This window comes from Setaria italica, chromosome V (genome assembly GCF_000263155.2).
Source record: "Setaria italica strain Yugu1 chromosome V, Setaria_italica_v2.0, whole genome shotgun sequence".
NCBI lineage: Eukaryota > Viridiplantae > Streptophyta > Magnoliopsida > Poales > Poaceae > Setaria > Setaria italica.
The window spans coordinates 5243254-5257225 of NC_028454.1; the positions used below are offsets into that span (position 1 = coordinate 5243254).

The window sequence follows — 13972 nt, forward strand, 5'->3', positions numbered from 1 at the left end:
ATGAAAAGCTGAAAAGTTTAGTTTTTTAAACTTTTCGTGACCTTTTGAACTTAGAAAGCTAAACATATCTTCTAAAAGTTATTGTTAACCTTTTAGAAGTAAAATGGCATAGCAACTTTTCAAAAAAGATAAAAAGCTGCAGCTCCAACAAATATGGACATACCGGCCGGAGCAGAGGCTTGGTGGAAACGGTCGTGCACTGACTGGGCGGCCGCGCCTGCACGCACGACTGAAAACGAAAGGCAAAACATGCGTGCATTGCTGTGCAACCCCCCACATTATATATTCAGATCAACGGTGTTGTGTGCTCACCCTTCTTCTTCCTCGTACGCTGGCCACACACTACTCCATTCCCCTCGCCGCCGGGCCCTCGACATCGGTCGAGAGCTTGCATCGATCGGGAGCTTGTCAGGAGCCTCCCATGGCGTCCGTTCCCAGCCGGCAGCTGTGCTGGTTCCTGTTGGCGTGCGTCTCCTACTGCTTGCTGATCCCTACTTCCTGCACATCAGGTACCAGTATTACTTCACTACTGCTCTCTTCTCGATCTGTTTGTTTTCCTCGATATGGCCTCACTTCTTGATTATTGCTCATTCATGCAGATGGAGCAGTAGCAGCAGCCACCTTCCATGGCCAGAAGAGAGACGCCGTCGACATAGTCGGGAGAGCCCTCGTCTGCTTCAACGACCGCTACGTGAGTGCATCATCATCATTTCACTATCATGGCGTGTGTGCGTGCATGCGTCTGAAGAATGATCGATGCGACGACGCTGTTGCAGATCTACAGCGGGTGCCAGGGGTCGTTCCGGCTGGGCCCGCAGGGCGCGCTGGACGTGCCGCCGGGGTCGGCCGACGCCTTCTGCGGCGGGCCCTGCCTGGCGGAGACGGAGCTCGTGCTCCGCTGCGTCGACGGCGTCATGAGCAACTTCCGCTTCTACAACGGCGCCACCGCCGCCGACGTCCGCGTCGCGCTCGACCGCGGCTGCGGCCACTCGGGACTCCGCGGCGACTTCGGCGTGCTGAGCCGCCTCGGAGGGGGCGGCGGCGACGGATACTTCTACGGACGCGGGGCCAAGGTCGTCGGCAGCCTGGCGCCGCCGCTGCTGCTGGGCGCGGCCGCCGGGATCCTCGCCTGGGCGTGATCGATCGTATCAACGAAGCGCATGTAGTTTGTCAGTTGGTCAGATCATCAAGTATAGAGTAGTCCTAGGGTATGGGAGTTGATGCATCGAGATAGGAGACCTGTCAATCGAGAACTCGATCGATTTGTAGCAGAACGAGAAGAACTGCTGCTACTGCAAGGCGCCAAGGCCCAAAGTCACGAACCGAAGTTCTCTATTGTTCTCTGCTCCATGTGTTTAACACCCTCCTGATAATTCTTATTCTAGTTACTCTTATTTTTGTTGGGAGCTTTCTGTAGCAAACTTTTATCGGAACTAGTCGTACTTAGCATCATCTGGGAGTCTTTGCGTTTCACATAGTTTGATGTCAACCACACGCAGATCAGCACCGAGACCAATTCGAGGAAATAGATGTACTGGTTACATAATTTAGTGATGGGCGGCAATCTCCTTCAAATTCAGTAGGATCACCTAGTATCTAGTATATCTATAGCGCTGTAAGATTTGATTGGTCACCTACAACCATTTTGGTAATTTGCAGCCCACTAGCTTGCAATTCATGCCCAATAGCTTGGTTGCAGCTTCCGCTCCAAGCTGCAGGTAGCTGCTATATATGTCCAAACGAACATAGGGGTGATAAAAGGGTCCTCTAAGTTAACCTAGCAAATTTAAGGATCGGGTCGTAATATTATAGGGTTTTGAACTAAAAATAGATAGGGCTGAGTTGGATCGTGAAGGAGACATGAGAACCGTGATCCATTACCATTAGTACCATGATAAATTAGGCTCCTGTTGACATGCTATTTACAGATTTCAGTGTTCTGATCTGCTTTATGAAGTATTCTGCATATAGTTGATTTTATCCATCTTTGACCTGCACAACTTAGGTTTACAGGTTTAGCGGCAAGGAGAGGTTAGCAAAGTGCTGTACATAAAGCAACACCACGATATAGTTGATTTTAACCACGCTTTGATCTTCCAAGATCTTGATTCTTTCCTCACAAAGGGGCACATTGATGAATCTTCATTCCATTCTTTACCAGAGATGTCCTATGAGAAACTATGACACCAAGTTGTTCTGATTCCATCAGTGAACCTATTCTTGCTAAGAAAAGCCAAAATGCATCAAGATAACTGAATGCTCCATAGTGTACACATCAACTTTGTTACAGTTACCAACAAAAAGAAACATATTGTCAAAGCATGAAAACAGGTTACCTCGATTCACTCCATGCTGATGCTAAATCTTCAACTTCTGCACTTCCCGTTTTGAGGATGCACAAGTATATTAGTATATGTTTTATAACTTCCTTTCATTTTAGACTGATTAGCTGCCTTAAGCCCTGAATACAACTATCATCCTACCAATCCAGCAAGTTCTTCAGATGGGCTCAGAGTTCCATAGAACTAAATACATCGTTTTCCTAAACTCTTTCTAGATTTGAAAGCTATCTTAGGCTCTTTCTATACATATTATATTTTTCTGGCATATCTTTATTTGTCCAGCTGACCATATTTACCGGCTCTACGATGACCCGATCATATAGATGGACCGTGTTATGTACTGTCATTTCTTGCACATTGTTTCTCTTGGTTTTTACCATGGAGATAATGTGCCAACCATTTACTAACTCATTTCATGAAGAAAACATTAGCTTACCTTTTAATAATAACTAGGGTAACATTACTGTCAGTAGGCCGAAGCCTAAAATTGCACCTGTAAATTTGATTATATATTTTGTACAGCTGGCTGTTCAGTATTTTATATGTGATTTACCGATTACCTTCCATGCAGCATTAAAAAAAGTACTCCCTCCGTATAGGAAAAAGAAGTCGTTTTGGACAGCGACACGGTCTCCAAAGCATTACTTTGACTCCTTGTTTTTATAAAAATATTTATCAAAAAGTGATATATGTATATTTTTATGAAAGTATTTTTCAAGACAAATCTATTTATATAGCTTTCACATTTCCAAACTCAACAACTTAAAAGTTATTCATGATTTATATTCCCAATGTTTGACCCAAATCTTGTCCAAAACGACTTCCTTTTCCTATACGGAGGGAGTAGTTTTCTACCTTTGAATTATTAATAGAGTTCTTTTTATTACTGAATAATTTATCAACTGGGATACTTCTTTGCTCCCTTCAATGTTTCTTCCTTTGCCTGCATTAGTGAGGTTAAAAAATATTCCAGTGCACTTATTGCATTTAGTTATTACTGAAAACCAAATCAGCTGTCATTCATTCATTCTTTCCCTCCTTTTCTGTTTCCAGGGTTTAGGTTCCTTGGGTACAACCTCTTTGAAGCTTTGGCTGCCTTCCTAAAATAACATAGCGCAGATGGCAGCGATTTGTATGATACTTACTACTGAACATATCAAGTGATATCTCCAGTATCGTGCAGTGTGCTTTTGCCTGAATATCCCATCTTATCTATGAGCCTTCAAAAATATATTGAATTTGTTAGTGCCGGCTTAAGCACGAACAAAAATAAAAGATGGCATCATCATTGCATACTGGCGCGGCGTAGCGCGCCACTCATGCCAGTGGATTACATGTCTCGAACAACCAATCCAAAAAAACATGAACACGTAATTGAAATTCTCTACCTCCAGCATTAGAACTACCGGTTAAACCAAGCACACGTTTGATATGGCATAAGGATCGGATGTGTTAGATAAGAGCTATCCATGATACAATAATTAAAGTGCACCAAGAAAGGTTCCCTGCGGTAGAGCTTTGACTCGTTCTAAAACATGGAGGAGCCAGAGGAGCTATTTTTTTTAAACTTCGCCTTCTTAGTAGAAAATGGTTTTGGCTCCTCTAGTACTCCACACGTGGAGTCGCTTTTGGCTTCTAGTGGACTCTAACAGAAACCGCTGGAGAAGTTGGAGCCGGACACTACCAAAAGGATAAAAGTTTGATAGTAAATTTCTAAACTGTGCATATTTTAATATCACATCCAAATTCTAAAACTAATTTGCCCTTGAACTATCGTCGGTCTTATTTACCATCATACGACTGACGTGGGGCCACATAAAACAGGCAATGTGGCGCCGCTTAGGCTAAATCCATCATTAAACCTTACCGATGGGGAAATTTTGTTGTTGTAAAATTTGAGGAAGCACGAGAACTGTTTTTTTATGGGGTAAAAAATCAGACTTTAACGATCGTTGAGGAGGTCAAATGGACCTCATTTCCATCTCACAGTGGTTTTCTTAGAGCATAAGGGCCCAAGCCCAACCCAGGCTTGCCCAGTCCAGCCTTTCAGCTCCTGCTCCAGCTCTGCTCGGTGAGCAGAAATTTGGCAACAGCGGCGGCGGTGGTTCCCTTCCCGGAAACACAAAAGCCTCGCCTTTCCGTCCCCACTCCCCATACCGAATTCCGATGACGGCCGCCGGCGACGTCGACGACCTCGCCGCGCTGCGCGAGCAGGCTGCCCTCGCCTCCGCCGCCGCGATTTCCGCCTGCGACCTCGACCATGCCTTCCAGCTCCAGCTCGCCGAGGCCATCCAGGCCTCCCTCCGCCTCCATCCCTCAGTTTCCTCTTCCAATGCCGCCTCATCCTCCTGGACGCAAGCCGCCCCCACGCTCCCCGAGCCCTCCTCGGACGCCGCCTACGCCCTCGCGCTGCAGGCCGCCGACCTCGCGCTCGCCGAGCAGGACCGCCGCGACGCCCTGGCCTGCCGCGCCGCCCACTCCCGAGCTGCAGCCTCCGCCCGTATCGCCGCGCACGACGCCCTCTTCGCGCGCGAGCTCGCCGCCGTACCGGAGGACCGCTGGGCCCGCGACGGCGACTACTTCGAGCGCCCCCTGGACCTAACCACGTCCTCGTCCTCGTCCCGCCCGCTCTTCCGCGTCTTCTTCAAGGGCATGGCGAGCAGCGAGGCGGTGGGGCGAGGGACCGGGACCCCGGCCTGGCGGTGCTGGCAGTGGCCGTGTGCGGGCCGCAGGGGAACGTTGTGCTCAGGACACACAAGCCGGTGGAGGAGGTGTTTGTGGGCGACGGCGAGACGCTGGAGGCGATGGCGCTGCTGGAGGGCCTCCCGCGGCGCTGGAGCTGGACATCCGCAGCGTCAAAGTCATCACCGATCACACGATGCTGCATAACCATGTATGTCATCGTTCCCGAGTTGCCCAAAGCAAAGATTTTTTTTTTAGAAAATGGATAAATTCCCGGCCACCGCACACAACCAGCCCAATGGTCAATACTCAAAAGAGATGCTCTGATTGAACTGATGTCGAGTAGCTGCTGTATTTGGCGATGTTGCTTCCATATGTTTAGGATATTCGCTGTTAAAGTGGCTGTTAGTTTTGTGAATTGTATCTGAACTTTAGCAAATAGGAGTGGAATACAGTATCGTGATTTATACAGAACAACATCTGGGAGGTCACATACCTCAACTTAATTAGACTTTAGCTCACTTGGTTCAAATCTGGTATCTTGGTGTGCTCAGATGCGGTCTAGATAGAGCCTAATCCACTTTGTTTGGCTATTTCCTTTGCTTCAAATTCTTGGTCTCTTTTTTAGCCTATCCTTTTGGGTTGGCACAAACAAGAAATAGGAACAAGTGGGTCGAGCTTCTTTATCGTTCCTGGAGATAGCATAAGGACCATGTTGGATGCCAAGCTTGAGCCACATTAGCCAATTAGGGCGCAATCAGTGTTTTAGTGGGGATATTCGACATGAATTGAGACTTGGAGGTGGTTGACTGGCGTCTTCGAACTTGGATAGTTTTTCATTTTCTCCATTTTTATGATAACTACTTTTGAAATCTAGTACCTTCACTAATGTAAATATCATAAGTAAAGTTGTTATTGGTGACAAAACTCTGTTTTTTTAACACATAGTTTAGGAACACATAATAGTAGAGTGCTGATATTGATGATCTATTGATGATCAAAGTTGTTTATTGGAGACTGTCTAGTGTCGAAAATGCAATGTATTTTCTTGAACAGATCATCTCGGAGTACTTGGTACCGACAAACACTTCGATGTAGTTCAAGACTAAAATGTTGCATCTGCAGCTAGACAACTTTATGATGATTTGGAGTTTCATTATTCCTTTTTTCAACAAAAAATTGGACCTTGAAGGGCGATATCACAGTTTAGTGTCTAGTTCAGTGCCGTTCTTGGTGTTGGGCATTTACATGTTTGTTCTCCTTGTGCATCAGCTGTGGTCTGTGAATACATGAATGTCATGTAAATTGAACTCCTCCAATGCTTGAATCTCTTCTTCTATCTCCCTGTGTGTTCTCCTAGAAATAATAATGAATTATTATGATCATTCCCTAATATCTTTCCAATTGCAGATGCTTGGGATTTGGCGTCCATCAGGGAAGAAGCTAGCAGATATAATCAATGAGGTTCTGTCAGTGCGTAAGAAATTCGAGCAATGTGAAATCTCACTTGTTGAGCCTAGCCAAGTCAGCTATGTGGTAAAATTAGCAAGAGATTCAATAGCTGTTCAGATTGCCAAAGCTCTTGCTGCCAATGCCAAGAAGGAGAAAAAAGAGACTCGCACCATCTGCTTGGAAGATGCTGACGTTACAAAGATTCATGCAGTTGAAGGTTGTGCACATCGCTTCTGCTTTCCATGCATGAAGGAGCATGTGAAAGTTAAGCTACTCCATGGAATGCTCCCAGCTTGCCCACAAGATGGTTGCCCCACAAAGCTAAGTGCGGAGGGATCAAAGATATTCCTATCACCACCGCTGTTGGAGATCATGGTGCAACGTGTCAGGGAAGGACAGATAGCTCCAAGTCAAAAGATTTATGTCCATACCCCAAGTGTTCAGCCTTGATGTCCTTGAGTGAAGTAATCCATCCAATGCAAGAATCCTGCTCAAAGTACACAGTTGCTGATGCTTCCACCTTGAGGAACTGTGAAATGCAGAGGCACTTTCTGCATGAGTTGTAAGGTCCCATGGCATGACAGGATGAGTTGCCATGAGTACAAGAGACAGTATCCCCACGCTCGTCCAGAAGATGCAAGGTTAGAGAACCTCGCAAAGCAGAGGTTGTGGCGCCAATGTGTCAAATGCAGGCACATGATTGAGCTTGCAGAGGGTTGCGACCACATGACCTGCGTGTGTGGCCCGTTCTCTTTGCTCTTGATGCATAATTGCCGTAGTCTAGTCGGCACCGAAAGATTTCTGAACTGATATGCTTTACAAAGTCTACTGTTGACTTCAACTTCTGAAAAATTTGCTTGTTTGTTTCAGGTGCAGCTACGAATTCTGCTACACTTGTGGGAAAGAATGGAAGGAGAAGAAGGCAACCTGCTCGTGCTTGCTGTGGGACGTACGCAATACCATCAGAACTCGGAGATGATTGCATATGTTAACTAGGCTGGAGAAGGATGCTCTGATTAATTTCCTTTTGGTGATGGAGGGTGTCCTCGCAACCACCACCCCATCTTGCAGGGTTTTAGGTAGTAGAAACTGTCGAGTTGTTAATTGCACGTAGTAGTATATTTAAGCAGTCAACTAGTTGCATGCAGTAGATGAGCAGGACCTTTACCATAATGTCTGGTGGTTTTTAGTTGCGTCGACTGAGCAGAATACATTGGGATGATGACATGCATGCTTTACCGTTTGAAACTACTAGTAGTATATGTTATGTAATGACTGGACTCCAGTGAGAGCCCAAGTTACTACCGTTGCTGCTTATGTGTGTACCACTGACACTGAAGAGGCCACGGCGATCCCATCATCTACTGATCTTTCTTTTGTAATTTTGGTTGCACAATAGAATGCAGCCTATATATGCTTGAAATGACTAGTACACGGTGGCATGATCCCAACTTAGCTGAACTTGCATCGGTCATCTTGCTTATTGTAATTTATTTATTTATTTTCCTTGATAGACGGCTCTGAAGAGAGTGTCTGTTACCGATGATTCCCCTCTTTTCCATAACCAGCTTGAGCTAAAAGTGTCTGTATTGTTTTGAGTTCATGTCAAAAGCAAGGTTTGGGTCAGGGGTGAGAGGTACAGGATATATTCCCATTCATTATGTTCCCATTCAGGAACATACAAAGTCTTTGAATTCATTATGTTCCTGGCTGCTTGTGCTCCCAAAATCTAATAGCACATTTTTCTCCTGATTATAGTCTCTATCTTTGATGTGGTCGACTCCTTAGTCCTTACTGTACTTGTGTTGTAAACAAACCTTTTATTTCATTTTTTTATTAAAAGAATACTAGTGCTACTTGCGTGCGCACGGTCACCGATCAACCGAAGTTTTTGTTTAACCTTTGTTGACAAGTAGTCCCTCCATCCCAAATTATAAGTCATTCCAAAAATCTTGGAGAGTCAAAGCATCTCAAGTTTGATCAAAATTATAGAGAAAAATATAAAGATTTATGACATCAAATAGATATACTATAAAAATATAATTGATAAAGAATCTAATGATACTTAGTTGACATCATAAATGTTATTATATTATCATATAAATTTGATCAAACTTGAGATACTTTGACTCTTCAAGATTTTTGGAATGACTTACAATTTGAAACAGAGAGAGTAATTGACAAGGATTGAGTGTGCGAAAACATGTTACGAATTTATATTTGGCCGTCTCCCTTCGGAAGGGGAGGGAGGAGGTTTTGGCGCCAAAACGGTCAGTAGTGCGCGGCAATTGCGGTGCCTTTGGCGCCATCCACATTTTGGCAGGGGCATTCCTGTAATATCCACATTTTACTCTGCCAAACCCCGCACCGGCGCCGCCTCCCTCACCTTCCTCGCCCATATTCCCGCTCGATCCAAGCCCTACCCCCACCCCGACCCCGCCCCCGCCGCCGCCGCCCACTGCGAGAGGAGGTCGCTTCGTCCGTTCGTCCGCCCTAAGGAAGGTAAGGCCGCTCATTCTTCCTCCGTTTTTGATCCCCGGTAATGGTTGCGACCTGTCGTTTTGGAGAACGGATTTGGGGGCGGGATCGGGGCCCCGATCAATTCAGGCGCTCGGATCTTTGCCCTGGTTTTGTCTCCATGGCCGGGCCTTAGCTGCGCCCCGCGGTCCCGGTGGCATGGCCGAGCGAGAGTCCAGTCCTGACCTACTGGTTGCTGCTGCCATCGCTGTGGAAGAGGCGGAGGCAAGCGGGCACTAGGTTCATCAACGATTCGACGCCCACTCGTTGTCAGGAACTTGAAATTCTGAGAAATTTGTTTCTGGAGATTTTTTTTATGGCGATCCTATATTCCAGAGCCACTAGTTGCTGCCGCATCGCCATGTATAGGGGTCGGGCGTTAGAAGAAGCAACCGGCGCGCGCTAGGTCATCAGGGTGCGACGTGGGCATCTTGTTAAAATCGAAATTCCCAGACTGATAATTTTTTTTGCAGAGGATTTTTTTTAATCGTGATCTTTATACGGAGTATGGAAAAACTACCTTAGAAAGTGTTCTAATGTTCCATCTCAGCCGTGAACGGTTTGACTGTAGATACTTGTAGACTGTATATGTTTTTTTCACTACTCGTAAGGCGTCTTGCATGCTTTTCCTATACCATCTACTAGTGTGCTTTTGAACAAGCATGTGTTGTTGTACAAAATGTCTTGCTTTGAGTTTCACACTAATAATGTTGGCAGAAATTCTGAAGGCTGTTCTTGTTAATCTTTAGCAATTACAGATGTTATTGGAGCACATCCATAAGGACAAAAAAATTTTAGCTCAGTGCTAAGGGTGCATGAATATGATAACCCACTTCCAAGTCGCATCATCAATGCTTTCATCAGAGACTTAGTGGTGTTATGGCCAATGTGACAACACCAAAAATCCCATACATGTTTGGCTGTAGAGAACCTCTCCAAGAAGTTGTTCATGATACTGCAATCTTTGACATGATGGTTTTATGTGACAAGAGCAACTAGATGATATGTATAATTGATTTGCTTCTCTGTTTGCTAGATGATAGTACTAAATTACACTGACAGTTCCTCAAAAATTATAAAAAAAATCCTAAAAAATTACATTGACAGATCTGAAATTCTGAATCTTAACTTTTGCAGAGATGGACACATCAAGCCCTGCAGCAATCGTCAATGGAGAGATTCTGAACAAGTTTGTTGGGCGAAGAGTTCGCACGGTGGTTCAAGTCCAACGCAACGAAGGTGGAATGGTTTTCGGGCAGTCCACTGACGGGCATCAGTTGACTATCAAAAGTGCCATGGACATTCCTGTATCGCACTTCATGGAGGTTTATGGAATTGCTGAGCACAACCAGACCATCCGTGCTGAAGTTTGCACAGATTTTGGTCCCAACTTTGGTGAGATTTGACATGCCTATGGTGGTCGCTTTGCCCCTTTGATCATAATACTGTGAACTGTTAGCATATTCTGCTTGCTGCCATGGTTTAAACTTTACCACATCCAAGTTCGTTAGCTCATATATTTTCCATGACATAACATGAATGTAGTTACCTATTTTCATTCATTAGAGTGCCCTATGAACAATAAGGAGCAACTGAAAAAGTACTCTGTCCCCATTTTCCCTGAACTTGTTAAATGTTTGGGTTTGTTATTCCCGTGTAGGATGAGCAAACATTTGATTTTCCATCCAGAAGTTGATCTGATTTTAGAATATCAGAGCAGCCTGAGTGATTTTGTGTTTGCACAATTGCAAATTAAGATTTTTCCCCTCAATTATTCAAACTGCTGTTAATAATTGGGTATATGGAAATTTGATTTACAATTAGATTCTGGGTGTTTCTTGACCTAGAGCAAAATTTACTTAAGTCGTTACAAGGAATGTTGGATCTTTGTTGTTATTTTTTTCATGTGTTCTAGCTACCTTTAAATGGTGTTAGTCGTATCCCCCAAAATGGTGCTAAATCTGTCAACCATCATCTTAGAATGTATTTGAGGATGAAAACCATGTTGTTTGGGGGAAAATTTAATCATGTTATCTCCAAGAACAATAAAAGAAGCTCATTAATGGCGTGAAGTTTGTATAGATGTATTTGGTCTGCACTTCAGATGCAAATAAATTATTGTACTTATGCTCTCTTTATGCTGCCCCTTAGACAGCTTTATTCTACACAACATTCCATGCTCATTTATCTCATCACCATGTTTATCTGGCAGATGCCAAGGCATTTGATGGGCTGTGCAAGCTCGCGAATGACAAGTTCAAGCACCTGTTCCTGTAGAGGTCATCATCGTATGGAGGACCTTTGGCCAACTAAAGCTTTTTTGAAGCTGATGATATTGCTAGATTTAAGATCTGGCTAAATGTTCCTGCATTCACCCCAGTACTTTGTTACTTATAGTCAGTATTGGACACCTATTAGTATGCATTAACCTAAGCAGTGTTATGACTACGATGACAAGCAAATTCTATCATGTAGTTGAAGAACTTGTGCTCATTCCTGCTTCTAAGCAAAGCAAACCTAAGCTTTATGTTGCTGTCACTTGCATTTGGATCCTGAGCAGTTGCTGTAATGGTCATGCAGCTTGATGAGAGGGGCAAATAATTCTAATGTGCTAATTGCACGCCTTATCTGAAATTTTTGTGGTCTGAAGTTATGGTCTAGCACCTAATTCAGACAGGTAAACTCTTTATTTCAGGTTCAGCTGCTATGAACTTTCGTGGTTTTGACAAGGCATGCAATTATTGGGTTTTCAGTTCAAATTATTGGGTTTAATGCTTGTGATTTAAGTTTTCATGCAAGTGATTCTGCAAATGTGTCCCTAAACATACTCCAGTATACATGATGGTTACTCGGTGGCAGCATATATGATGATGCTGGTAAAACTTTGCTTGGTTGTTGGGGTTGTGGTTTCTTAGTTCAAGAGTGTTGTTTTGCTGAGGTCCGTAGCTACTAGTGTCAGCTAGTTTGGTGTGGAAGGCTTTTGCTATTTGGATTCTCCCTGTTTGAGATAACTAAACCGGTGCTAATTCTGTGACATCGTTCTGTTATCTCTCGGCACATATTCTTAGTTGTGTGCACCCACAATTTGTCGCTCTGTGCAGATTTCCTCGGATTGAAGCAAAGTAAACGTTGCTGATGACCACTGAGCTACACTGAATGATTCCTATGAATAGATCCTTTGAAGTTTCAACACTAGGATCAAAACCGCCTGCCTTAACAGAGTGGATGGATTGGTGGCATGTAGCTATCCAGTTAAAGATTGATGGCATGGATGGATTGGTGACAATGGATTGGTGGCATCTTACCTATAAAAAGTGTAATCCTGTGACTGTGATACCCCATCTTTCACCTGATGGCAACAAGAACAAATTCAAGAGGCATAAGAACAAAAAGGTCCCTTTTGTACTCTATGGCTTCATCTGGAGTCTGCATTTGTCGCTACCCAGTTCTGCTTCTGCAGCAGAGTACTTTGCATTGATGCCCAAAAGAAATAAACAGTAAACTTTGCAGAATAATGGTGATGGCGATAACGTGGCTTAACAACGTTCAGGTCGTGCCTTTCACTTCATTTATCGAGACTACACAAATGGAGTTTTTCAAAAAAGACTACACAAATGGAGTTTTTCAAAAAAGACCACACAAATGGAATTGGTCTAATTGATTCTAGAAACAATCATGCACCGAATTGCGCCCAAGCTACAGATGTCTTTGCGCCGTGACAAGTTTATCAATCCCTCCCTCCCGTGTTTCCAACTCCCTTCTAGTCGCCATTTGTGGGATGAGTACGTATTAGCCTATTAGATAGTGGAGCAAGTGTCAGCAGAAGCATTTGTACCATAATTTATCCTCAAGTTGTTGTGTAGGTCGTCTCACTTACTGACCAATCAATTAGTGAAGAGACTAAAGCTTCATCAATCCAAACGAAACAAGAACAAATGGAATTTTTTAGGAATCACCAATGGACAACACAATCCCTTCTAAAATGGAAGACTGATACTCAATAGCATATCATGAAAAGAACAAAATTTCACTTTACATAATTGTTTTTTGGTCCCATTGTCATGGATAAGAACTACTTGAAATCGAATCATTTTCATGGAACCCTTGCAATTTCTTGAAAACACCGTGAAATGCGACACGCCATGATTTTTTTTTCTTTTTCTTTTTGGCCTAAACACACTTCTTCACCTTCTCGTTGTTTTCACCGGGAGGAGAGGGGATGCATGGACTTGGCGAGCCCGTAGCTCCGGGCCCCGAAGCCCAGGCACCCGAGGACGAGCCCCTGGCGGTACGGCAGCGACGTGGTGCGCCGCGCACTGCCGCCGGGCGGCGCTCTCTTGGCCGCCGGCGCCGCGGCCCGGTCCGACGACGTGGACCGGCGGCCCGGCTGCGGCGGAGCCGGAGCAGGCGCCGGGCAGGGCAGCAGCGCCTTCTTGGACGACCGCGACGGCCAGATGGACGGCGGCCAGAAACCCGGCCTGCTGATATCGGCGCTCGTGGCGCCTGCAGGTGCCTGATCCGCCGCCCCTGCACAATCGCCGGCCGTGCGGCTGAGCAGATCCCGCAGCGATATCCGCCGGCGAATGTTCTTACCCGAGGACGATGAGGATGAAGACGAGGATGAGGAGGAGAGGAGCGAAGGGATCGGACGGCTCCGCGCCCCCGGCCGCCCGCGGGCTCCGCGGCGGGGAGGCCGACTCGCGCGTCGAGCCCGCGGCGAGCGCCCGTTCCGCTCGGCCTCGTCGCCGCCACCACCCTCCTCGTCCTCCTCCCAGCAGTCCCCGCCGTGACCCTCGGCCGCCTCCTCATGCCGGATCGGGGAGAGGCATCCGACGCGGATGCGGCCGGCGACGAAGAGCTCCTCGGCGGAGCTCATAGCCGCGCCGCCGCCCGCGAGGCCGCCGGCGGTGGCCGCCGCGCCGCGCGCGGTGAAGTCGAATTCGTCCCCGGCCGCGCAGCACTCGCCTTCGGCGGTGGCG

The 13972-nt window shown here is 45.8% G+C and overlaps 2 protein-coding genes and 1 pseudogene across 2 annotated transcripts; all 3 read left to right on the plus strand.

Moving 5' to 3' along the window:
• Nucleotides 1-340: 340 nt before the first annotated feature.
• On the plus strand, nt 341-1500 carry LOC101775717. Its single transcript, XM_004971518.3, has 3 exons — nt 341-509; nt 600-691; nt 777-1500. Exons 1-3 carry the CDS (start codon nt 422-424, stop codon nt 1137-1139), a joined length of 543 nt encoding a protein of 180 aa, XP_004971575.1. The 5' UTR covers nt 341-421; the 3' UTR covers nt 1140-1500.
• A 3008-nt stretch (nt 1501-4508) lies between these two features.
• On the plus strand, nt 4509-13897 carry LOC101776117 (annotated as a pseudogene).
• On the plus strand, nt 8841-11627 carry LOC101767472 (replication protein A 14 kDa subunit). Its single transcript, XM_004967782.2, has 3 exons — nt 8841-8978; nt 10131-10388; nt 11206-11627. The coding sequence occupies exons 2-3, from the start codon at nt 10133-10135 to the stop codon at nt 11268-11270; spliced, it is 321 nt and encodes a 106-aa protein (XP_004967839.1). The 5' UTR covers nt 8841-8978; nt 10131-10132; the 3' UTR covers nt 11271-11627.
• Nucleotides 13898-13972: the final 75 nt, after the last annotated feature.

Coding starts and splice junctions, on each gene's coding strand:
- LOC101767472 (XM_004967782.2), top strand. CDS start 10,133: ATGGACACATCAAGCCCTGCAGCAATCGTCAATGGAGAGATTCTGAAC. Junction 10,389..11,205: donor AGATTTTGGTCCCAACTTTG/GTGAGATTTGAC, acceptor TTTATCTGGCAG/ATGCCAAGGCATTTGATGGG.
- LOC101775717 (XM_004971518.3), top strand. CDS start 422: ATGGCGTCCGTTCCCAGCCGGCAGCTGTGCTGGTTCCTGTTGGCGTGC. Junction 510..599: donor CCCTACTTCCTGCACATCAG/GTACCAGTATTA, acceptor TCATTCATGCAG/ATGGAGCAGTAGCAGCAGCC. Junction 692..776: donor TCTGCTTCAACGACCGCTAC/GTGAGTGCATCA, acceptor ACGCTGTTGCAG/ATCTACAGCGGGTGCCAGGG.